The sequence below is a fragment of the Tenrec ecaudatus genome, chromosome 11 (assembly GCF_050624435.1).
Source record: "Tenrec ecaudatus isolate mTenEca1 chromosome 11, mTenEca1.hap1, whole genome shotgun sequence".
NCBI lineage: Eukaryota > Metazoa > Chordata > Mammalia > Afrosoricida > Tenrecidae > Tenrec > Tenrec ecaudatus.
In genome coordinates this window covers 76369753-76396450 of record NC_134540.1, presented here as the reverse complement: position 1 = coordinate 76396450, position 26698 = coordinate 76369753, and the positions used below count along the sequence as shown (strand labels likewise).

At 41.6% G+C, this 26698-nt stretch overlaps 1 protein-coding gene across 1 annotated transcript in view; it reads right to left on the bottom strand.

Annotated features, from left to right (window-relative positions):
* Positions 1 to 8076: 8076 nt before the first annotated feature.
* SLC9A4 (solute carrier family 9 member A4) overlaps positions 8077 to 26698 on the bottom strand; it is an 83643-nt gene continuing 65021 nt past the window's right edge. Inside the window, exons 10-12 of the mRNA XM_075562571.1 lie at positions 24432 to 24563; positions 23605 to 23692; positions 8077 to 8432 (exon numbers count right to left, since the gene is read on the bottom strand). Of these exons, the coding sequence (XP_075418686.1) occupies positions 8077 to 8432; positions 23605 to 23692; positions 24432 to 24563 (576 nt within the window). The remainder of the gene's footprint in view (positions 8433 to 23604; positions 23693 to 24431; positions 24564 to 26698) is intronic.

Below are 26698 nucleotides of genomic sequence, written 5' to 3'. Positions count from 1 at the left end.
ACTACAAGGATGGCACTCCAGCTTAAAGGAGAGAGCAAGTGATTTGGGACCATTGGCAACGTTGTTTAATAGCATTATGTCTCCTATGTAAACATTCTTATGCTACAATTTTCTCACCTGTACAAAGGGATAATAATCACAGCAGCTATTTCCTAAGATTTTTATGGATATTAAAAAATCTTAAATGTGCTGACAAAGTTCTTAAGAAACTGCCAGATTTTGTTATCAAATGATGTTTCAACCAATGGTATAATTAATGTTTTCAATTAATGGTGCAGTGCTTACCAAAAATAGATTTCTTTTTAAAGATGCCCCTACTGCTTTGATCGACAAAGCCATTCTCCCCTTGCTCTTGTCTTTATTTCGTGACATTGCTGGTCTATGTCTCCATGCAAATAAACAGCACAGAGTAATCCTTCAGATCTGTCTAAAGATGTAGAAGTTGTCTGGTCTGCTTCCTCATTTGAAAATGAAAAACAAAGTTCCCTGGAAACAACACCCAATTTATTTTAAAAGGAAACCCAAGCTAAAGTTATATCTGAATCTTTTTGATCATTTCCTTTTTAGATCATCCATTAAGTGTATAAAAAACTTATTTTCAAAAATCTCATCACCTTCCTCTGTATTTATTTGTCCATTATAAAGAGAAGACTTTATTTTTCAATAATACATCAAGGTCCCAAATATTCACTGCCACTGAGTCCATTCTGACTCATAGGGACCCTATAGGACTGGGTAAAACTGCCCCTGTGGGATCCTGAGGCTGTAACTCTTCATGGGGATAGAGCTTTATCCTTCTTCTCAGAACAGTGGTGACTTCGAACTGTAACCTCCATGTTCGCAGCCCCACGCATAACCCACTGAGCCACCAGGACTCCAAGGGTGGAAGAAACTTCTACATGGCTTCCTAATGAATCTTTTCCAAGTGAGAAAGAAAACTATGTTCAGGGAGGAGACACTTTTAAAGCTTCATTTTTTCTTAGAAAGGCTTAGGTTAGTGGTTTTGAACCACACTGATGTGGTTTTCTCCTCCAGATTGTTCATCCAGCCTATTTTATTTAAACAGACCTACGGAGATAATAACACACACAAAAACAAGGGAGAGAAAAAACAAGCAACAATATACAACAAAACAACAACAACAAACCAATGACAAAAAAAAACACAAGAAAGAAAAGCTAATAGTTAGTTCAAGGATCATTTGTTGGCCTTTAGGAGTGTTTTCCAGTCCAGTCTGTTGGGGCACCATGCCCTGGCCCCAAAGTCCACCTTCAGCATTCCCTGGGGACTTCACCACTTCTAAGGTCTTCCTTAGAAGCATGGATATCTTGGACTTGTTATTTAATTTCTCTAACTCTGTTTTTTCTCATTTAAAATGAGGGTTACTGGCCTTTTGAACATTGCCTTTTATAAAGTAAACACCCAAATAAATGCTAGAAATTGTTATTCTGTTCAAGACTGATTTTCTAGAACACAGAATAAATAACTTTCTTTTTAAAAATGTTTTATAGGACCCCTGGTAGCATAGTGATTATGCATTGGGCTGTGATCTGCATGGTGGGCAGTTTGAACTCACCCAAAGCTCAGCAAGAAACCAACAGGCCTTTCTATGCCTCTGGTTCCAGACTGGAAACCCACAGGAGGGTCACTAAGAGTCGGCCTTGACTCGATGGCAGTGAGTTTGTGAATTTTTGTTTTGTTTTGTTTTATTGTGACTTAGCTAAATGTTTAAGAAACACATCAGTTTTCCACACAGTTCATACACATTTTGTTTCATCTCACAGATTGCAATCCCCATGATGAAGTATGACTTATTTTACTTCCTCCTGTTTTATTTCCATTCGTTGGTTCCTAATCCTTCTGAGCTGTGTCCTTGGGCAAATATGCCCCATTTGATCTCAAGTGGTTGATGATGCTAAAGTGTGCATATCTCAGTGGTGTTTGTGCTTCTTGGCTAGACCCTATATTGTTTAACTGAAAATTGAACCATGGGGATGAGTTCCTTCACAGGCCTCATGGGTGACTAAAGGCTACTTTCTTGGGAGCTTTGCTAATCTCTATCTGACAGCAAACCTAGAAGTTTTATGATTAAAAAATCACTTTCTTGAGGACTTGTACAGCTCTTCAATATCTATATATACATCCGTTGTGTCAAGTATATTTGACCTTTGATTGCCGTCATCATTTTCAAAACATTTTCTTTCTACTTGAGCCCTTGATATTGGCTCCTCAATCTTTTCCCTTCCTCCTGCATGAACCCTTGATAATTGATAAATTATTATTATCATTCATGTCTTACACTGACTGATGTCTCTCTCACCCACTTTTTCTTTTGTCTATCCACCAGGGAGAGGGTTATATGTAGACCATTGTGATCAGTTACCTCTTTCTTCCTCCACCTCCCCCTTACTCTCCTGGTATTGCTACTCTCATTACTGGTCCTGAGGGGTTTATCTATCCTGGATTCCCTGTGTTTCCAGCTCTTATCTGTACATGCTATGGTCTAAGCAGATTTGTAAGGTAGAATTGGGGTCATGATAGTTGGGGGGGGGGCAAGCATTAAAGAACTGGAGGAAAGTTGTGTGTTTCATTGATTTTGCACCCTGACTGGCCTCTCTCCTCCGTGTGACCCTTCTGTAAGGAATGCCCAATTATCTACAGATGGGCTTTGGATCTCAACTCCACTCCTGTACCCCCTCATTAACATTGATATGATTTTTTTTGTTCTAGGTTTTTGATGCCTGATACCTGATTCTGTCAATACCTGATGATCACACAGGCTGGTGTGCTTCTTCCATGTTTCATTCCACATTTTTCTCTCATTCTACAAGTCTTCTAATATGATCTCTGAGGGCCCCTGCTTTAGACTATGAACTGCAAAGTTAGCAGTTTGAAACCACCAACTGCTCTGTGGGAGACAGATGATGCCTTCTTCTCCAATAAAAAGTTACAGTTTCAGAAACCCCTAGGGGCAGTTCTACCTGGTCATGTAGGGTCACTATGCATCAGAATCAACTCAATGGCAGTGAGTTTCTTGTGATCTATGAATAGCTGTTGGAGTGGGTAGCCGGGCACCATCTAGTCCTTTTGATCTCAAGGTCATGGTCACTGACATTTGCAGATCCATTCCTTTCATTTGTTCCATGTCTGGTTTTCATCACTCTTCTCACCTACAGACAGGGGACACCAATAGTTGCACTCAGAGGGTCTCTCACAGCTTTTAAAATTCTAGTCACACAAGACAATCATTTTGATTTTAGAACCGCCTGTTTTGATTTGAGATCTGCAGTAGGATGCCAGAAATTGGCAATAACCATTTTGGTTGAGTCAATAAAATGATTACAGTTGCTGTGTTGAGCTCATCTGAACTTGAAAAAGGCCAAGAAAGGGAAATGTTGGTGTCTGATCTGCCATACTTAAGTTGAACATCCCTGGCTTGGAAGCTTGTTGCTCTCAAAAAGAAAAGTAATTTATTAAATCAATTATTGTACACAGATCAAACAAGACATCATTGCTAATGACAGGATGGACTATCACTGATGCAGGCATCTCTTTTATTCCCCTTGGCTTATGACCCAATTAACAATTAACAGTGACTGATGTCCAAAAAGAAAGGGTCCTCTTTGCACTGCTGGGCTTTCTCAGCAGGAGTTAGAAATTATATATTTGACAGACTTTGGTCAAAGGGAAACAAAGATCACAAGAGGTCTCCTGTTTTAATTGTGTACAAAATATATTATAAAAGCATTATATAAGACCAACATATTCACTGACTTTATTTAGAAAAGAAAGCATCTCACTTTTGCTAATTTTGGAGCATTATGAAACATATTATAAATTATTTTTTCTCCCTTCTTAAAATGCACAAACCTTTATCTCTTTAGCTAATATTTATAATGTCTGAGAATCTTCTTTTGGGGGAGAAGTTTTCTTTTTTGAAACCCAAGTTCCAAGTTGAGGAATTTAATCCCACTGAATTTTTCTGCACCAAGTCTGTTTCCCTCTTCCATAGAGGTACCTACCCATCATGAGGAGAGCCCTCAAGATGCAGCATCCCTAAACGGGAAAAGGCAATGAACTTGAGATCATGACCAAAAAATAAACAAGATGAGATTGTGGTTGATTGAAAGATGTGAATCCATATTCAGAGCCTCTCTACTGTTTTGCTCTTAGAGAGAGACCGGGCAGAGCATGGGTCTAGGTCGAGTTGTGATCCTGGCCAACTTTGTTTCATTGTTCTCTATTCCTTTCCCAGCCCCACCTTGCCCCAACCCCTAATATTCTCTAATCTGACAGCCACATTATTTTTCAAAATAAGTCCCAGGTATCAGTTATGTATATCTCTCGCCATGAATCAATGTTAATCTTCTCTCATTGGTGCATACATTTTCATTCGATTAATACTATAGCTAATAGTTATCAGGCACTTACATAAGACAAAAATAAGTGAGTAATTTTACATCTCTTATTTCATTTTACCCTCACAGTTGTTCTTTGAGGTAGATAACATTATAACTCACTTTTACTAATCAACCAATCACCTCAAGGAAGATAAATAATCTGCTTACAGTCATCAGATGAAACTGGTCTGAGTTCAGAGCCTGGCCTCTAAGTGACAATCTTCATTTTAAATTTAAATGGTCAGAGTGACAGGTTTCAAGACAGAGAAGAAAACACTCGGGGGCCTCCTGTAGGCTGATGTCCTGTGTTCTGTCTTAGACATGAATGAATGGTCACTATTTCTGGATATAGGTAGTAATACCATTCCTACGTTCCGTGACCACTTAGCTTTCTCTACGAATATGACAAGTACAGTATATTGCCAGTGTGGGAAAGAGAGGCCCTAAGGAAGCATAATAAAGTATTCCGAGGCCCGTGCTCCACTCATCCATGACCCTCTGTCTTTTAGCAAACAATTTACTGCTTTCGAGTCGATGCTGACTTGTAGTGGCCCCACAGGACAGGTAGAACTGCCCCTGTCAGTTTCCCAGGCTTTAACGAACTGTTTACGGGAGGAGAAAGTCCCGTCTTTCCCCACCGAGCAGCTGGAGGGTTTGAACGGCTGTGGCCCCGCGGATCACAGCCCCACTTCTAACTACTGCCACTGCGCCACCAGGGCACACACGTGAGAGACACATACACCGATGAGTTTCTGTAGGAGGACAAAGAACACTGACCCCATTGCCAAAGACGAGAGCACACTCAGAAACGCATGAAAGCATACCATCATATAGGATAAGCAAATGCAACTATTATTTTACACAAATTCAGAATTTATTGCATTCAAAACCATCCAAACCTGCAAATAAATGTAGGAATGTTAAGTGAGGAACACAACCACCAGATCAAAACTCATGGAGGAAAATTGGGATTTTGTGGCTTGTGTGTCTGACTTTTTTTTTTTTTTTTGAGGATGAAGGTTTTGAAGGGTACACCCTCTGGTGACACTAGCAGAGAAGGTGAATTCTCCTTGGATATGAGCCAGACCCCCCCCCCAACTTCCCTTATACTGACCCTCACATGATTTCCTCATCTCCCTGAGATGCGATTTTGAACAAAACACGTTTCTCTCTACCTCAAAGAGGAAAGTTCCCCCCCCCCCCCCCGAGCTGCACTGCTTGGTGCCTATCAGAGCAACTCATCATGTGGAACCAATACCCAAGCATCCCTGGGGCCCATGCACAGGAGCGGACTGCTGCTGGACAAGGGCCGTGGAGTAGAGATCAGACCACACTGCACCTTTGCCCGCTCATCTCTGACTCTTGGCGACCCCTTGGGCCACCTGCCGGGTAAAACAATACTTCACAGGGTTTTTGATGGCGGTTTGGGGGGGGGCAGTAGATCACTGGGCCTTTCTGTGTGGGTGTTTTTCAGGTAGCAGTCATTGAGGACATTAGCAGGTTGTCCCAACAGGAGCTGCAGCTTCTTTTTTTAAAAAGTATAATTGAAACAAGTGAGTGTAAGAGAACCATCAGGGTCCCAGGCTACTTCCCAGGTATAGGCAGCCTCGGCCGGTGTCTAGATACACCAATGGCCTAAAGAACAGCCACTTTGTTAGGAGTTCTGCTAACTAAAAGGACAACTTTCAATCCGTGCTCGAAATCCCACCAGTTTTCTCCTAAATGGCATCATCAGGTTAGCAAAAGGCTGAAGAGTACAGCAGGGGTTCTCAACCTTCCTAATGTTGCGACCCTTTAATACAGTGCCTCGTGTTGTGGTGATCCCCAACCATAAAATTATTTTCATTACTTCTTCATAACTCTAGTTTTACTACTGTTATTAATGGGGAGACCCCCGTGAAAGGGGTCGTGACCCACAGGTTGAGAACCACTGAGTTAGATGGGTTCCATTAACCAATGGACAACCTAATAAAAATTCAAGAAAAAAAAGAACAAAAAAACAATCCTCCTAATTAAAAAGAAACATACTGAGAAACAAATGAAATATACAAGAAACAAAGGATTTCCCCTGATCGTCAGACCAGGTGTTAGGTACTGATGAGTCTGTCCAGGAGCTCTGGTGGTGCAGTGGGTTGGGCCTTGAACTTGCAATCCAGTTGCTCTGCAAGAGGAAGATGAGGCTGTTTTCTCCTGTGAAGATTAAAGTTTTGGAACCATCAGTGGCAGATGTATCCTGTCCAGCACAGTCTCTATAATGTGAGAGTTAGAGTTGACTCTGTCAGTGGGATTAGGTCAAGTCAATCTTGACTCATAAGGACTTCCTGTGACAGAGTGGAACTGCTCCATCAAATTTCACATGCTGTCATCTTTACTGGAGCAGATCACCATTCACCCTCCCCCCACCAGCAGATGCACTGGTAGGGTGGGGGGGGGGATTTGAACTACCACCTTTTGGATGAGCAGTTGAGTGATGCTTAAATGTTGCATCACCTGGGTGCCAGTAGACACACGTGCACATTGTAGCCATATATTACCACAAGTGATAGAAAAGTTATATGACATGTCCAAAGAAATACTACCTTGGTCATATTCTGAGGAAAAATCCACTTGTCCTTTAAATTAAGACAAACCAATGGAGCCGGTAGCATTTGATCATGGCCTTTAAAGATGCGCAGAATTAAAGACTCTGGAGAGGATAAGGATGTCAATGCAGCGATCAAAGGGTATTTCAGTTCATTGGTTAGTATAGGTTAGTTATTGGGCACAAAATAGCATTTAATAATATGCATTTATTGACAAGTGACTGACCAGGAGGGAGAGCAGGAAAGGAGGGAGGAAAGATAAGGCCATCTAGGGAAGTTGTCCAGTGGATGTGTGAAGCCCAGGTGAAGTTTGGGGATGAAGAAAATGGAAAATTAGGCTGGAACACAGTTTTAAACCCTAGGGAAAAATATCACACCTCACAAAGCCACACCTAATAAAAACCTGTTTACATCATTGTTATTAGAACCTATTTATTGCTATTTGTTTTCAATGTTTTAAAAATAAATATCCAAATCATAAAATAGACTACAAATTCACTGTTAACAGATGAATCATATCTTCTTCAGTATTAAATCTATCTACGGTTGACACTGAATAAGCATAGAAATGTTATTTGAACCCGCTCCAGACATACAATTATGGCATGTTGAATATCACAATCAAAATTGAACACTTCAATTGGGATAGAGGACAATCCATTTGTGGGGTCACCAACTAACCATGTGACCTCGGGCAAGGTATCCTTTTCTGTAAACACAGGGGTTGGGCCCGGTGACAAATAAAGGCCCTCGTAGATCTAATTTTGTTATGAATTACTGGTAAATCATGCTTGTATCTCCATATACGACGTAGGTCAAGCATTCCTGATATAAAGCTCTAAAGAATTCTTCACGAATGACCCCTGGGATCATAGCGTCCATCAATCGCTGGGAAACCAGCAGCAGACTATGCAGCAGTCTCTAACTTCCCTCCCAGTCTTCAGAGGAATCTCTCTGTCTCTTCACATACAAATGTCTAGTGGCTTGAGGGAGGAAAGCCAGTTAGTCTTACAGAGCTGGGAACCCGCTTCTGACAAATAAAAAGGAGAGAGGCCCTCCTGAAAACTACGGGAACAATTCTGGAGACAACTGAACTACTTTCTTTGGAGTAAAGGACTGTGGGATTTGTGGTGTTCCCTGCCATGTCTGCGCTCGGCTGTCCACCTGGACCCAAATGGTGGCATCTCGTCCTCACTTTCCTCGCCAGATTCACCCTCCTCGCTCACTGCGTGAAAGAGCTGTCTGGGCCTCGAAGCTGCCCTTCGGATGCTGCCGGTGTGCTCTTCTTGGCTTGTATTTCTTGAGTAACCAAAGCTGAACGGCGGCCCTCCTTTGTGTAAGCTCCTCAATGGGACAGTTTCTTGGGGTGGCCGGCTGTCCTGAAATGATCTTGTTGGAGAGTGTGCACTGAAAATGATGGAAGGGGATCCGGAATCACTGCTGTCGTCACCTAGAACAACAAGGCAACAAGATGAGGAGAACAGAAGGAGATAGAGGAGCGTCCAGATTTAATAGACGGCAAGAATTTTAAATGGAACAAAGGGCTTTTGGTTTGATGTTTTTAGGTTCTAGCTCTTAGAGTCAACTTTCTTATCAACATATTTTCCCGTTCCACGATCACTACCCAAAGAGGGTGGGAAACAGAGTCACTATAAGCAATATAATAAGCTTGTAGAAAGACACGGACATCACTGAGCCAGTTTTCCTCAGGTGACATGAGAGTATCAAATCATCAGATCTGTCTGATCTTATAATGCTGGGTGTCGCCCAGGGTAATCAGGGGCACCAAGAGAAACACAGCAAAAATAAAGGGTGCATGGTACTGCTCTGTAAACTTAGTTGGTTTTACGTTGGTTTGTTCTTTAATCAGTGATTGCCTGAAAGCGTTAAGTCTCAGTTTCCTACCTTTCACCGCCGAGGAGGCAATAGTATAGAAGCAGAGACGAGAAGGACCCCAGCAGTGAACTGTGCCGGGCAAAACAAGCGTGACAGAATGCTGTTTGTCAGAAGGAGGTGACTGAACAAACGCACCGTGACTGGCATGCAGTGGAGTGATAGCCAAGATAACCTGATGGCACTCTTACACTAGGTCAGGATTCTCAGTGGTTTAGCAGTTCAAAGGTAATAATCCCCCTTGGTGAGAGCTAACTTTTACTCTCACAAAGAAATCTGCTATTAATTGATTCATCTGCCAGCTATTAAATGAAAGGAAGTTTGTTTGTTTTTTCCTGGGAGGTTGGCTTGGTTTACGATATACATGGATGCTATGGAAAAACTTGCTTGCTTTTTACTGGTTCAGGATCCTACATCTGGCGTGTCATCTGGCCTCAGGTTCTTTAGATTAGTCCGTGGTCAGCTGGACTGCCTGACAACACTGGGAGTCCCAACCTTGGATTCATTGGCCTCTGTAGCCAGAAGCCTGCCATCTGCACCCCCAATGCTGAATTCATCAGTCTCTGTAGCTGCCCCAATCAAGAAAGTGTCCAGCTTGACACCCAGCCTCTGCCTGCCTCTACAACTCCCATGACAGCAGACTCTTTGTATAAGTACATATATCTGCTTTATGTATAGAGAAAGTAGGTTTTTTCTACTCTAGAGAACTGGGCTGAAGACACATGGCAACAATAATGATAACATGTTTTAAAATCACAGCCGTGTCAATTCTGATTCATAGTGACCCTATAGGGTAGACTAGACTTACCCTATAGAAAGGCTAATGCTCCAATCTTTATCGAAGTAGACTGTTTCTTCTTCTTTCTCTCATGGGGTGTCTGGTGGGCTGAATTACCAACTCTTTGCAGCTTAATCATTGTGCCACTAGGACCCCTAATCATAATAACTGCTATTTTTTGAGGGATTGTTATGTTTCTGTCACTGTCTAGATCGTCTTTCATATATGTCCTTTGAGATGAGTCAGACTGTGGTCCTCATTTCCTTGCTAGAGAAGCTGAGGTTTCTCAAGAAGACAAAGTGAAGTCGCTTTTTAATATCATACAGCTTGTCTAGACGGTACTGGAATTAGAGTAGAGCCTTTCTAGTTCACTTTTTTAATCTATGGTCCATGAGGGCAGTAGAGGGTTAGTGGTAGAATGGTTGCCTTGGGCAGAAAACCTGGGCTTGATTCCTAGCCAACACACATCACCACTTTGCTGCCTGTGGAGGACTGTGTGTTGCCGTGATAATGAGAACGTTTCAGTAGAGCTTCCTGATTTGGATGGACTAGGAAAAAAGGCTTGGACGTCTACTTCTGAAATCTAGCCAATGAAAACATAATAGACTATAATAGTCTGTTTAATATACTTATTACTAGGGAGATGATGTAGGACCAAGCATCATTTTATTTGTATATCCATGTTGTTGTCCGAGTTAGAGGTGACTTGAAGATAACCAACATTAATGCGTAGACTTTTTTAAATGAGGGGCATAGAGGAACTCTGATAGTTATATAATGTCTCTCTCCATTTACCTTCCAAATAGCTAATAAGTTATATGACCTTGCCTTTCTGCTATTCAACGTGCACATGTCTTCAGAAGTATATAATATATTCCACACATTTCATCTATTCATATTCCCTTGAATTTCAATATGATAGCTTTATTTCCCCTTCAAATATTACATAGCACATGGCTCTCAAGTCAGTTCCAACTCATAGTCCATAGCCAGCCAACCTGTAGGATTGAGCAAAACTTTCCCTTCGGGTTTTAGAGGCTGTAAACCTTTACAGAAGCATGGGTCATCTGCTACGTTCAAAGATCTCATGGCTAACAGCCCAACTCGTAACCCACAGTAGCACCAGAGATCTGAGAATCTGGCTATTTTAAAATATCTTCAAGAAAATTCGAAAGTAATTTTCCTTTTCTCACTTTCCTGGTGCAGTAGTTAGAACCAAAGGTTGGGATTGGAATGCCCCAGTTGCTATGCAGAAGACAGATGACATCACCTCCTTCCAGAGAGATTTGCATCCTTAGAAATCCCATGGGGAATTTTTACTCTAGCCTACAGGGTCTCTATGAGTCAGAATGAAGCATTGGTTTCACTCCTTACACACACACACACACACACAAACACACACACACACACACAATGCACACACTGCCCCACAGCTGGAACTAAAATGCCCAAAGGTTAATACTTCAGAAACTTATTTTTAGGATCTGGAACACCAGAAAATCTTTACGTATTCTGTGTAGAAATTGTTTTTATTTAATGGGACTGGAAATATTTTTACAATTTAAAATTTCTAATTAAATTTTAAAAATTAAAACTTAAACACACTTGTTAAATGTGTTTAAAATGATTTTAATATGTGGCTGGAAAGCCAAAGGAAAGAAGGAATGGTGGGGCCTGTGCTTCGTCCTTTGTATAACTTTCCTTCCCATGAACACCCAGGCCAGTGCCATTCTGGGGACAGGTCAATGCATCCATTGCAGAACAATCGGAATTTCTATTCTTCTGTTTTCTGCCTTAGTAAGGGAAGGAAAATAACATAGAGATCAAATTTCAGTGAAACCAAAGACAGGCCTGTGAAGTGACAAAGTAGCACCAAGAAGGGACCCTAAGGGACCGAACGGGCAACCATCTGCTCTAAAACAAAGCACAGAGGACCGGAAGGGCAAGGAAAGATGGGGAGCCCAGGGAGGAAGTGGGAAAGATGTTGTTCATGTAATGAATAAAATGCGCCCTCATTGTTGAGTGGAAACTCTATATACTCTTTAGCTGTTCACTCAAACTACAAGATGAAAAAATGGAATAAAGAAACAATCAAGTTCAGCACTGTCATCTCAGGTCAAGGGAGAGCTGAATTATGTTGCTGCTGTTATTGTTGGACGTCACTGAGCGGGTCGGACTCAGAGGGTATTGGAGGAGCGTCTAAACTCAGAGAACCCCTTGTGTGGGAAGAGGTCAGGCTGGCAGTGGAGACACAGCTCCATGTTAAAGTTGTGACAGCAGCCTAGCCTCCATGTTGGATTGTAAAGCTGCCTTTTCTAACAGCAGTTCTTCTCATGTGGATGTCCTAAGGGAGACAGCCTCTTATTCTGAAATCTGGAAGGTCTAGGATTTCATATCTATGCTCAAAGTATCTCTCCATCGTAGTCCAAGAGAGGCAAGATGTGATCACTTATCCCCAAAGGGTCTTGGTGCAAAGTATCACCACTGCATCTTTGCCATAGACCTCCAGAAGCAAACATAACTGAGAAAGAAATTTTTATAGCAGGTTACCAGTGAAAACTGCCCTGCCACTGTGCTATGACCATCCTGAAATAAAGGGAAGAACTCTGTCATTTGAGGTGACAGAATACCAGAAGGTCTGGTCCTCTCTCATCCTCACCTTTGGTACCCAGTCACTGTGTCAACCCATTTCTTGGAGGGCTTCCTCAATAAAGGGCATGAGAGGATGAAATTTAGCAACATACAGTAAGCAGAGGCCTAGAAACTCCATTCCCCTTTTCTCTCTTCCCCGAGGTTTTGAAGCCACCCAAGGGTGCAAAAGGAGTTCCGAAACGGCATTCATCAGTCAGGAACCAGATAAGCTCTAACTGGGCCGTGGTGGGGGGTGGGGCGGGGAGGGAAAGATAGGAAGGAAATGGCTCTTGGAGTCACAGCTTGCTGATTAAAGGCTGATTGTTTCAGGGCCAACTCTCTTGGTGTTCTCTGCCTCCCTGAGCCCTCCCAGCCCTTTCTTGTAACTGCAGGCCCCTGGTGGGGGACACATCAGCAGGGACACCCACTGGAAGAGCATGTCACTTCTGATAGATTAGTGACAGAAAGCCTTATTAAGAGCCACAAATAATCATCTGATATAGGGCGGGTAGAGAGCACACAAAATATTACTGGAGAAGTCAAATCAACCAATTGAGGAAAGCTTTCAAGATCTTCATGTGCCGATAGAGCATGACACAAAATGAGCAGAAACTGCACACACCCATTAATAAACAGGATGTGGATGTACAAAACATGAACCCAGTGAAATCCAAAGTCATCAGATTAACGTCACAAGAGACTCTGAGATCTGTGCTTGAGGATTGAGTCGCTAGCCCTAATGGGAGAAATGATTAAATTAATGAGCTGAACAGAAAAACCTGAAGGTCCGTGGGAGTGACAAAGTAGTGAATGCAATGTGGATCTTGGGTTGAAAAGGCAAATGGGAAGAACACCTCACTAGTTCTCAAGCTTAAAGAACTGGATAAAAATTTCAGTGTCTGGTTGCGATATTGAAGAATTCTATTCAGAAAATGTTGAATGCTGCAGGAAGCATCCAGAAAAGATAGAAGGAATGGACAGGGTCACTGTGCCAGCAGGAGAGGGACTCTTTAAGCATTTACTGAAGGTAAGAAGGAGATATTGAAAGTACTGAAGGAGGTGGCATTGAAGGAGGTGGGTCAAGTTTCACTGAAGGCATTGGTAAAAAAAACCTGCCTCCAGTAACTGACAGAATATCAATGGAAATGTTTCAACAAATTGTTACAGGACTGGGCACACTCACTCGTCCATACCCATAAATTTGTCAGACAATTTGCAACAGATCCATATTCCAAAGAAATGTGACCCAACAGAATATGAAAGTTATTAAATAATATCACGAATATTAGACACCAGTAAAATTTCACTGAAGATCATTTTGCCTGGTGGGGTTTGATTAAGTGCAAGGTAACCAAGAGGAATTACTGAGAGCCAAACGAACATTGAACATGATAGTGGGACAGGAGTAAAGTAAAAGGAAATAGAAGAAAGAACTCGGAGGCAAAAGACATTTATAGAGGCATAAATATAGGCATGTATATGTAAATGTATTAATATATGTGGTACCTACATGATCTGTTGTCAATTTGAGACTATTAAGAGTGAAGGGTGGAGTTTAGCTTCTCAAACAGATCACAGCTTGATGACCTCATTTGTAGGTGCTAAGGACATAAATAGCCCACTGGTGGCGGGACACACAGACTCTCTGCTTGATGTTCCTGGTGACAAGACACATGGAGCTAAACTAGAGTCCTGGAGCTGGAGGAGCCATGTGGAGACCCACGCCAGCACTGAGATACTTGTACCGCCACTAGATCCACAAGACTTTCCACCCACTGGCCTGTGATCTTCCTGCATTCAGTGCCATTGCATGTATTTCGTGAGTCTGAAGAGGAATTTAGAGATTGGTATCAGATATATGGGCTAACATCAGACTTGTGGACTTGATCTGGACTGCCGGGGATGTTTTCTTGTATATATGAATGTCTCTGGATTTGTTTCTCTAGTCAACCCAGACTATCACAATATATAATGATAGGGATATAGGTCTCTGTACAAATATATTTATATATTTATATCTTAACTATCAAGGTAGAAGATATACATTGGGCCTCTACTCAAGTCAATGCAAGAATACTTTGTTCTAATAACTTGATATTCTGTGATACTCACCTTCCCAACAGGATTGTAGAAGTCAAAATTGGTACATAAACAAATGTGGTAAAGACATAGCTAATAGTGCTCAGCTATTAGACGATAGAGCGTCCGGTGTCTTAAAGGTTTGAAGTTAAACAAGTGGCCTTCTAGCAGGATGGAACAAAGCTCACATGGAAGAAGCACACCAGGCTTTGTGATCAAGAGGTGTCGACAGGATCAGGTATCAGAAGACCCAAAACAAACAATCATATGGATGTGAATGAGGGGAGTTCGAGTAGGCAATGGGACATCTCCTTACAGAAGGGTGACAAGAAAGGGACAAGCCGGCCAGGATTCAGTCTAGCACTGATGAAACCCACCACATTCCTCTAATTCTTTAATGCCCCCCCCCACGCTGCGCTATCATGACCTCAGTTCTACTTTACAAATCCGACTAGACTGGAGCATGTACACTGGTTCAGATAAGAGCTCTCAACACACAGAATCCAGGATAGATAAGGCCTCATGAACAAAAATGGGAGAAGTGATATCATGAGAGTAGGGGGAATGTGAGGCGAGAAGGGAGAGAAAGAGGGAACCAATCACAAGGATCAATGAATTAATCCCCACCCTCACCACCACCACCACCACCACCCCTGAGGGGGAGGAACAACAGAAACATGGGTGAAGGAAGACAGCAGACAGTGTGAGATATGAAAATAATTATCATTTATATTTTATCAAGGGTTCATGAGGGTGGGCAGGTGGGGGAGGGATGAAATAAAAGGGGAGCTGATTCCAAGGGCTCAAGTAGAAAGAAAATGCTATGAAAATGATGATGGCAACATATGTATAAATGTGCTTGATACAACTGATGTATGGATTCTTATAACAGCTGTAAGAGCCCTCAATAAAATTATTTATAAAAAAGGGAAATAAAAATAGTTGAAACAGTATATTGACAAGGAGCTTCCAAGAATTCAAGCTGGATTTAGAACAGGATATGAAATGAACCGTTTTTTTGTTACTATCAGACAGGTAATGGCAGAAAGCAGAAAAAAAAAACCAAACTTGCTGTCACCGAGTTAGTGCTGACTCATAGTTTCCCCTGTGGGTTTCTGAGACTGTAACTGCTCATGGGCTAGAAGGCCCAGTCTTTCCTCCTCAAAGCTGGTGATGGTCTGGGACTGCTGAACATACAGATTGGAGCCCACTGGGTAACCACCAGGGCTCCTGTCTGAAAGCAAGGACATCAAGAATAGGTTTACTTGCATTTCATTGACTATACAAAGCTATGCAGCTCAGAGCAAACTATGGATAACATTAGGAAAAATGGAAATTATAAAACACTTAATTCTGCTCCTGTGAAACCTGTATATATGTCACAATAACATTATACAGAACAAAGGAATACTGAATGGTTTAAAGCCAGGAAAACTGCACAGCAGTGTTGTAACATTTTGGCATATTTATTCAATCTGTATTCTGAGCAAATAATCTGAGAAGATGGACGATATGAAGAAGAGCCAGGCATTCGGATTGGAGAAAGGTTCCTTAAGAATTGGCAATAAGCAGATGATGCCACCAACCTTGATTGAAAGTGAAGCGGATTTGAAGTACTTAATGCTGAAGATGAAAAGACCACAGCTTTTAATATGAATTGCAACTCACTGTTAAAAACAAAACAAAAATAAAAACCCTCACAACTGGACCAATACACAACAACTTGATAAACAAAGGAAGATTGAAGTTATCCAGGATTTTCATTTTACTTGTCTGCATGATCAATACTCATGGAAGCAGGGGTCAATAAATCAAACAAAGAGCTCCACTGGGGAGATCTGCTACAGAAGACTTCTTGTCTTGAATCGTGTTGAGCAGTAAGGGTGTCCTTGACTCAGGTGTGCCTGATGCAAGGCACGATTCCTTCAATCGCCTTATATGCATGTGAACGCTGCACAAGGAATAGGGAGGGTTATGAAAGAATTGTTACATTTGAGTTATGGTGTTGGTAAAGAATATTGAAAGTCCCATGGACGGCCAGAGAAGCAAACAAGCATGTCTTGGAAGAGGTATGTTAAAGATGCTCCTTAGAAGCAAGGATGGTGCTTTGGACGTGTTAGCATGAAAACAAAACAAAACAGTCCCTGGAAGAGGACGTCAGGCTTAGCAAAGTAGAGGATCATCAAAAAGAGGAAGACTCTCAAAGGGATGGGTCGACACCGTGGCTTTATCAATAAGCTCGAACAGACCACTTGTGAGGACGGCAAAGGAGAGGGCAGTGTTTCCTTCTGTTGTACATGAGGTCACTGTGAGCTGGACCTGCCTACATAAAACCAAATAATAACTGGTAAAGTACATCCCACTTCATTACTTTTCCATTCCAGATCGCTAATCTAACTCCTCTCCCCTTGCTGATTCCGAGTAAATGTAGAGCCTCTTGATCGCTTTTGAAAGAAAGCCATATTGGCAGGACTAAGATTGCAATCCTAATCATTTTGGGATTAATTCCTGTAGACACAACACATTTTTGAAGTGTTACCTTTCTTTTTGAGGGTTCCTACATCTACTCATGTCTTCAAGTTTTCTTTCACATCTTTAAAGAGTAATAATAATAGCTAATATTTATTTTGTATTTCCTTGGTTCCAAGCACTTTGTAGCAGCATTTTCTGTACACTGACTTGTTTTGCCTGAGAGCCAGACCGCTGAAGTAGTGGGTACCAATACCATCCTTTTACAGAGAGAAAAGTAATTTTATTTTCTTTAACTCATACAGGTTCTTTGTATTTTTTCCTGGTGTTTTAGGCCTTTTACTGTATCAATGCTATAAAGTATGAGTGGTACATCTATTGAAACAAAAAGACCTTCTCTCAAGTATTAAGCAATCCTCACCTTGCTGGAATAAACTCAACTTTGCATTGGTATGCTATTTTTTAATGATCCCCATGCTATTCATTGATGCGTTACTGGAAGTTTATAAATTGGTGCTCAAATGAGACTGATCTGTATCCCCTACTATTGCAGCCATAGGATACTGATTGACACACTATTTTCATTTCATAAGAAGTAACTGCGAGACAGTCTTTCTATACAATCGAGCATCGTGAGGAACATCAGCTTTAAAAGCACGTTTGTATATAGAAATCTTGTCTATTCTTTGAGACTCTTCCCTAACCTGCTCACACTTACATAACCTTGTAAATTCCAGGGATTGCCCAATGAGCCTACCCTTAGGGTATATGAGTTATTGCCACAGAATGTTGAAACAAATTCCATAGAGTGTCTATGCTTAAACTGTCTTTCAGCTCTTTCCCTCCTATTCATCTGTTTCTTTTGAACCCTTTTCTTCCAGGGAAAGTATCCCTTCAGAGTAAGTGAATATGGGTTGTAGCCAGATCTGGCCAGTTGAGCATGCACAGAAAGGAGACTGACTGGCAACCAGAACAAAAGAGCTTTGTAAAGGAACAGAAAGTTGATGGGCAGATCACTAGACCAACTAAAACAACATTTAAGACCAAATAGTCAGACAAGCTATTTTGTAGACAAGAATTGTACCCATACCCTAATGCATATTCAGGACCATTCCTCAGAAACATGTTGCATATTCTATGGCCACCTCAATTTGCTTTGGGTGTACGTTTGTACAAATCCTCTGCAAATCCTCCTTTTTCAGGGGGCTTTCCTTAGAACTCTAGTCCTGGCTCGCTCCTTGCTTCAGCAACCAAAGTAAGATCCCCATCTTTCACTTTCACTTAGTGTGTGTGTATGTGTGTGTTGATTTAGCCAGTAGGAGGGAGATCTTGGGAATAACATCCTTGTATCTGCTGATTTTTCTTAACTTTTTTTGTGGAATAGTTGCTTAAAAATTAAGTTAATACTGGTTATAAGACTGTGGGCCAGCAGTAGATTATCTGAACAATTAAACAGAATTGAGAGTTCAAAATTATCTCCCGGTTAAATTGCTTTAGTATGATTAGTAGGAAATCATAAAAGAGGAAGAGGTGACATTATGATTGTAGTATAGTCATTTCGGGGGAAATACACAACACACACACACACACACATATATATGAAATGTGTTTTTTGTAATTATTTTACAAAGAAGCTTCAGAAGCATTGAAACATAAATGTGAAAATTAAGCCATGAATATAGGTGAATTATATTTAATTATTCTCTAAAAGGTTTGATAATTAGAATGAATTAGAAACTATAAGTGGAAAAAAATATATATATAAGTGTGAAACTTGAGGAAAACTCATTAGCAACAAATATGGAATGTTGGCTCTTTCAATAATATAAAGAAGTCTTCAAATTAACTTTTAAAAAAATAACCAACAAATAGAAAACAAAGCCTAAATCTACATTAAGACCCAAACAAAAAATTCCCTGAAAGAAATAGAGTTATCTATAATAACATAAAAATGCATTTAAACTTACTCAATATCAGAGATTTGTATGAAAATTAAATATTGTGTATAAATTCTCATATCCTACAATAAGTCATTTTAAAAGTTTTAAACAATCCAGTGATGGTAAAGGTTCTTGGAAATGAGAATTCTCATAGATTATTGATGAGGGGATAAATAATTGATGTTATTTCAGAAGACATTGAGTAACTCAAATGTCTTCTGAAAACATTACATCTATATATAAGTAAATATAAATTATAACAGCCTAAAAATGTCACTTCCAATATACTAAGAAGTGATTGGTTATTAGTATAATGATCAATCACAAGTGGTGTAAGACTAATTATTAAATATCATTGCTTTATATTTTTTCAAAATTAAAAATACTTTAGATATTTATTAATAAAGAGTTGGTTGAATAAATTACGGTGCTCCTATACAAATGCTATTCGGTAAGATAGATGACACAGGACTGGGGACCATTTCATACTCTCATACAGAAACTCATCATGAGTTGGAGCTAATTGGATCAACACTTACAACAATGATTGCTCGTTGCACATTTATTGACATGAAACTATGTCCACAATACACAGTTGAATGAAATAGGCAATTTATAAAAATCAGAAAACAGCAAGTTATACTTTGCTACATATCAGATGATGCTTGTGCTTCTGTGAATTTTTGTTATCCAGTAGGGTAGGGATGGTACACACAAACATAGAAGAATGTTTGCCAACATATTTAAAGTGACTATATCTGGATGTTATGGTTTTAATTACATTTAATGCTCCTTTTTATACTTTCCCCCATTACTTAGTTTTATTTTATATCAAGTATATTTTTAAATTAGAAAAAGTGAAGCTCTATTTAAAATAAAATAATATATTTGCCTTCAAAGATTTAATTCTATACATTTAGTTTATCTTAAAGCTCTGCTCATGTAGTGGGCCATTATCCACAAGGTCAATGGTTTGCACTAAGCCACCACTCCACAGGAGATATATGAAGCTGTCAGCTCTCATCAAGATTCAAAGTCTCTATGTGGACACCCTCTCCCCACCCCCACCCCCTGAGAAGAATGCACTTCAGAGGACAGCACTGGGACTACAGCTTGGGGAGAGGGACATGTCAGATTAGACCACACAGGTGAAACGCAAAGGGATGGAGAGGGAGGAGAGGATATCCTGGCCCACCAAGCCCCAAGGGTGATGTTCCTGAGCGGAGCAGACAACGCATGGGGAGGACTGTAGGGCTGGCCCCACCATGGGACACAGCATCCCTCACTGAACCATGACACTGTGGGGGACAGCACTGGAGAAAGTGCGGGAATAGTGCCCGGTCTGGCCCCATCACGCTGGGGCGAGGCACTGAGGACACGCAGCAGAGCAGCAGGGGGAGCAGACTGATGAAACCCCCGGGAACACCAAAAATAGACTTGGGAGACAGAGTGTGGCACCCCACCAGACTCAACTGCAAAACACTCAGAAAGGCCAACAAACAGACTTTGAACTATTTATAGGATTTTTTTCCATTTTTGTTAGTGGCTTTCTTTTTGTTATTGCTATTTTGTTCTTGCTTTCTACTGTTGTTGTTATTGTTTTGTTGGTTTTGACTTCCTCTGTTGTTTTATTTGGCTTTGCCTATTTTTTACACTTATTATGTATCTGCATGTCTATCTAGATAAGATAGGTGGGATAAATAATTCGGAGATGAAAAAACCAGCCCAATGGTTCCGCAGGGATACTGGGGAAAAGGGGGGTTGGGTGAAGGGAAGGGGGAGGGAACCAACCTAGGGACAAGGGAATAACAAGTGAACTAAAATCAATGGAAGGAAGGTCATAGGATGCCTAGTGGGGCTCAATCAAGGGAAGTATAGCAGCGAGGGATTACTAAACCCGAATAAAGGCTGAACATGATGGTGGGACAAAAGGGAAGTAAAAAGGAAATAGAGGAAAGAACCAGGAGGCAGAGGGCATTTATAGAGGGCTAAATACAGGCATGTATATATAAAATATATATATATACATATATATAATGAGAGAATAAAACTATGCATTCACATCTATATGTTAAGAATTAAGGTTGCAGATGGACATTAAGCCTCAACTCAAGTACCCCCTTAACACAAGAACACTTTGTTCTAACAATCAGCATTCTGTGATGCTCACCTTCCCAACACAATTGCTGAAGACAAAATGGGTGCATAGAAAATGTGGTGAAGAAAGCCGATGGTACCCTGCTATCAAAAGATATAATGTCCAAGGTCTTAAAGGCTTGAAGATAAATAAGTGGCCATCTAGCTAAGAAGCAGCAAAGCCCACATGGAAGAAGCACACCAGCCTGTGTGATCATGAGGTGTCGATGGTATCTGGTATCAGGCATCTAAGACCCAGAACAATACCACACCGAAGGTGAATTGGGTGGGGGGGGGGGGCGGAGAATGGAATGGAGACCCAATGCCCATCTGTAGACAATTGGACATACCCTCACAGAGGTATCACAGGAAAGAGATGAGCCTGTCAGGGTGCAGTATAGCACCGATGAAACACACAACTTACCTCTATCGCTTTGGTGCTTCCTTCACCGTGGTATCATGACCTCAATTCCCCCTTACAAAGCAGATTAGACCAGAGCATGCACACTGCTATGGATAAGCCACAACATGGGGAATCAGGATACGGATAGATAAACCCCTCAGGGTCAACAATGAGAGTAGAGATACCAGGAGGATTAGGGACGGTGGGGATGAAAGGAAGAAATGACCACAAGGATCAACTAGAACCCCCTCCCAGGGCGACGAATAATGGAAAAGTGGGTGAGGGACAACGGGGACAATGTAAGATATGGAAAAAAAATCTATAACTTATCAAGGGTTTGTGAGGGAGAGCGGGCAGGGGAGAGAGGGGAAAGAAGTGGGGAGCTGATATGAGGGGTTGAAGTAGGATGAGAATGCTTTGAAAATGTAATGGCAGCAAATGTGCAAATGTGCTTGACACACGGGATCAATGTATGATAAGAGTTGGAAGAGCCCCCAGTAAAAGCATTAAAAAAAAAAAGATGTAAAGTCTCAGAAAACCAGAGGGATAATTCTACTCTGTCTCATTTTATATATTCATATATATATATATACATATACATACATATACAGGTATACTTCTTTCATTGAACTTTGCCTTACTGCACTTCGCAGTAATGCATTTTGTGTTTTAGAAATGTTAACAAATTCAAAGTTTCTGGCAGCTTTTTATTGAATTAGTCTATTGGCACCATGTTCCGACAACATGCATTCACTTCCTGCCTCTGTGTCACATTTTGGTAATTCTTATAATATTTCAGATTTTTTTCCATAATACTATGATACACTTGTCACACTACAGTGTACTGTAAACGTAACCTTTACAGTGCATTGGAAAACCAAAAATACTGTGTGAGTCATAGTTGTATGATGTTTGCTTTGTTATGGTGGTCTGGAATTAAATCCCAATAACTCCAAGGTGTATGTGTGTTTGTGTGTATACTACCTTTTGCTGGTATATTAAAAAAAATCAAAAATAAACTCAAGCTCCCGGCCATCGAGTGGATTCCAACCCCTACCGATCCTATAACCAGGGTAGAACTGCCCCTGCGGATTTCCCTGATGGTAACTCTTGAAGGTAGTGGTTCTCAACCTTCCTAACGCCGCGACCCTGTAATACAGGTCCTCATGTTGTGGTGACCCCAACCATAAAATTATTCTCATTGCTACTTCATCATTGTACTTTGCTACTGTTATGAATCATCATGTAAATATCTGATAGGCAGTATATATTTATGTATTTTCATGGTTACAAATTGAACATAATGAAAGCATAGTGATTCATCACAAAAACAATATGTAATTATATATTGTGGCATATTGAGTTCTAATGACAAATAAATGAAATTTTGTCTTGAAGCACGGTGTAGCCTGGGTAACCGTGTTCACGCCGGGTGCTTGTAGGCGGGCGTATCTGCATGTGGGTGGACCTGCCTGGAGACATCAGAAATGTGTTTTCCAATGGTCTTAGGTGACTCCTGTGAAAGGGTCTTTCGACCCCCAAAGGGGTCTCGACCCACAGGTTGAGAAGCGCTGCTTTACAGGAATGGAACGCCTGTCTTTCTCGAGGAGCAGCGGGGCTTGTGCACGGCCCTTGGGCGGTGAGCCGTCCAACTCATAAGCACTGCCCCACCAGGGCGCCTTCCCTGCTGCTGATAGGCAATCACTATTTCTCTCTCTCTCTCTCTCTCTCTCTCTCTCTCTCTCTCTCTCTCTCTCTCTCTCTCTCTCTCTCTCTCTCTCTCTCTCTCATTAGAAAACCATTTTCGTTAGTCTCAAGACCAATAATTTGACTTAAGAATTAGTTATTAACTGGGAAATATTTAATCATAGTCTTGATTGCATATTTTAGCAAAAATTTAATCCACTTTGGAGAATTTGGGTAATATGTAAACTGTACATAAATTCTACAACTTCAAAGAATTAACCCTGCTATCTTATCAAAAGAGTCAATAAAGTTATGGTCCTTGGGCCATATTGAATCCATTGATTTTTTTTCTATAAGACCTAAGAGTCACAGTTGCATTTTTCAATGGCTAAAACTTTTAAAGATGAGACCAATTTCATCATTAATTTAAGTTATACATTGAAATTCCTTAACAACGTTTGAATTTCATCATTTTTTTCTTGTTATTAGTACCTACACGTTGTCCTTGATTTTTACCTTTTGATCTATAATCCATAGCATCCTACCTGATCATTTGTAGGAAACATGTCCTAGCCCCTCCTACAAGAGGACAAAGCATGCGCATTACCTGGGAGCTCCGCAGCCCTTGCCTCTCCCGGCGCTGTCTGAGGATCGCTGTAAGGAAAGGAGAGGTAGCGGATGTTTTTGGTGCCAGCCTGTGAGTAACAAATGGAGATAGAATGCAGAATTACGACAGTTACATGTTTCACATGGCAAAGAAGGTGAAGGACACTGGTCTATCCTGAAGTATTGTGTTTGCTTTACTGCTTTCTGGATTTCCTCAGCTTTCTATGCTAATTTCCTTTCCCTCCCACAGTAAAATGGACTCTCACGAGTCTCTCAAAGACACTAGCAGACCTTCACGGAGCTTAGTGATTAAGGTCTGCTCTAGACCAGTCTGCAGATAGAAATCCGAGTCGCGTGGGCGGGAGATGGCCTTAGATAGACAGAGTGCACGGACACAGAGGGTTTGATGAAGAAGAGGCCCAGGTGTCTTGGCAAAAAGGTGCTTCCCCTCCTATCGTCCTGAGAGTAGAAATAAGCCCTTTAGAAACAGATGCTCTGGTCGCTGGATATTCTCCGAGAATGTTCAGTCTAAATGTCACAGTGTTTGTCCCTGGACACAGCCCAGCACGCATGTCCGGCCACTTCTAAAGTCCAGTGCACTAGCAAATCTCCCATGGCCACAGCTTCGGAAGACCCAGACCCGGAAAAGGAGGTTGCCTTGCGACCTGCGCTTTCTTACTTTTGTATTTCTCTGGAAACAAGGGTCATTTATTATAATATCAACAGTAGTCCACCCAAAGAGGCCCTGGACAGGAACAAGCCCAGTTATCAGACAGTCAACATTTGCTAAGTAAAGGAATGTCCCAAGACAGCCGTGCAAATCCGTACCGGCTTTGCCCACGGTAGACTGTGGCCTTTCCTCATGCTCTCCCTCCAGGTGTTCTGGCGACGGATCAGAATCTCCTTGGCTTGCTTCTCACTTGATTGGGGTTTGAGGTTATATTTGTTGTAGGACAGGGTCTGCAGAAAGAATGGAATGACAAATACCTAAGGACATCTCCAAGGCAAACTTTAGCCTCAGGAGGTGACGGAAAAAACACAAAGCAACAAACACAGAGCAGGAAGTCTTTGGAGGAGATCTGGGCCCATTGCCGCCTGTTAGAGATCAGCAAGTCTGATGGGCAGTCCCAGGGATTAAAGGAATGTGGCCGAAGGTCATCCATGATGAGGGCAGAGCTCAGTTCGGAACCTGTATCTCTGCCTCTCCCTGAAATGAAGGCCAGTGTTCTCGGTCTGTGTTCCATTTCTCTACTGTTCTTGCAACCTACCCCCACACTGGCTGCCTTACAGACTCATTTCCTCACCCTGGATGTATTTTATTTTAAAATGCTGGAATAGTGGTTCTGAGACTTTTAGCTAAAATGTCAAACTAGGTGGCACTTTGGGAATTCCACCAGGGTTATTATTTTTGTAAACTTTGAAATCAAATGACAGGAATAAATATCTACCACTTACTAGCATCAGCATCATCCATTCCAAAAGTTCTTTTAAGTAAAAGAGGTGCTTGTGAGTAGGTTCTGATTCACGGTGACCTTATGTGCAACATAAAACATGGCCAGGCCACAATCACACAATGGCTGCTGGGTGAGCCCACTGGAGCAGCCCCTGGGTCAGTCCATCTCATTGAGGGGTTCTCTTTTTCACCGACCCTGTACTTTCCAAGCTTGACGCCTTCTCCGGGTAGTTGTTCTTCCTACCGACCTGTCCAAAGTACATGCGATGAAATTTTGCCATCCTAGCTTCTAAGGGGCATTCTGACTTCTTCTTCCAAGAAAGATTTGTTCATTGTTTGGCAGTTCAAGCAATAGGCAATAGTCTTGGACAAATATATATTTATATTTATTTTTCTTTTTTTCATTACTTTCAGATGTGGCAGATAAGGATTCCTGGTAGCATAGGGATCAATTGCCGAGCTGCTAACTGAAAGGTGTGAAGTTCAGAGTCACCAGTCTCTGCAGGAGAATGATGTGGGTCCTTGTCTCTGTAAAGATGCATCGCCTTGGAAGCCTTACTCTGTCCTCTAGGGAAGGGGAGTCAGCAGCGACGCAAGGCACAGGACAGGAGTGGCAGGTGCGAGATGCTGCAGTTTGCATCAAGTTTAAAAACAAAAGCAGAATGTTCGGCTCCTGGTCTTCACAAAGCTTTAAGGGGAAGTGAAATAAACAAGCGTATGCTATGTTAAAGCCAGTGATAAAGTCCTGAATCATGAAAGGAGTTCCCAGAACACAGAACAGGGGCCTTTATTCAGTCCTGGAGTGGCGAAGGTTTATTTTAGTGAGTGGATCACTGAAGGAGTGGAACAAAGTCAGAAAGAGGGAACATGCGAGCTAAGCCATGAAACAATTGAGTGAGTGCAAAGCACACGTGAGCAGAGCTAGGAGCTGATTCGTCATCAGAGGAGAGTGAAGTACAGCTCAAAACATAGTTGGAAATGAGACGCGAGAGGCAGGGCCAGGCCATCAGCAACCTGCAAAGGGCAGAGAGACCATTCTCAAAGTCAGGGGACTCCTTGGAGGGGAGACACCTTCTCGGGAATGTCAGGAGGTCTTCCGTGGGGCGAGAAAAGAAGATATTGACATTGTCATTTGCTTTCATCCACTCAGCCAGTGTAGTTAAACGTCATGAGAACTTCATCAATGGATTTATAATGGGGCCCCCAGACGGTCCTTCCCTGAGACAATTGAGGTTCCCGTCTGAACAGAGGAAGCTGTTCAGAACAAGGAGGGGTTGGCTGTGGTGTTCACATTGTTTCATTTGCTTCCAGGTTATGTTTGTGTTTCCATGTATCTACAAGCAGTGACTTGTGACCTTTTCCAAATGAACCCAGCCCCCCTGTCAGCATCTACTGACGCATAGGGAAGCCAAAGAGAGGAACAGAACTGCTCCTTCAGACTCCTGAGACGGCAAATCCTTCTGGGAGCAGACAGCATCATCTTTCTTCTGCTGGGCAGCTATGGCTTTGAACTGCGGATGTTTCAGTGAGCAGGCTAATGGCTCATCAACAACTCTACCAGGACTCTGAAGTCTCACAAAACAGACAACTCTTTTTAAATGTTCCAGAACCAAGACACAGGTCTCGGAAAAAAGGGAACAAG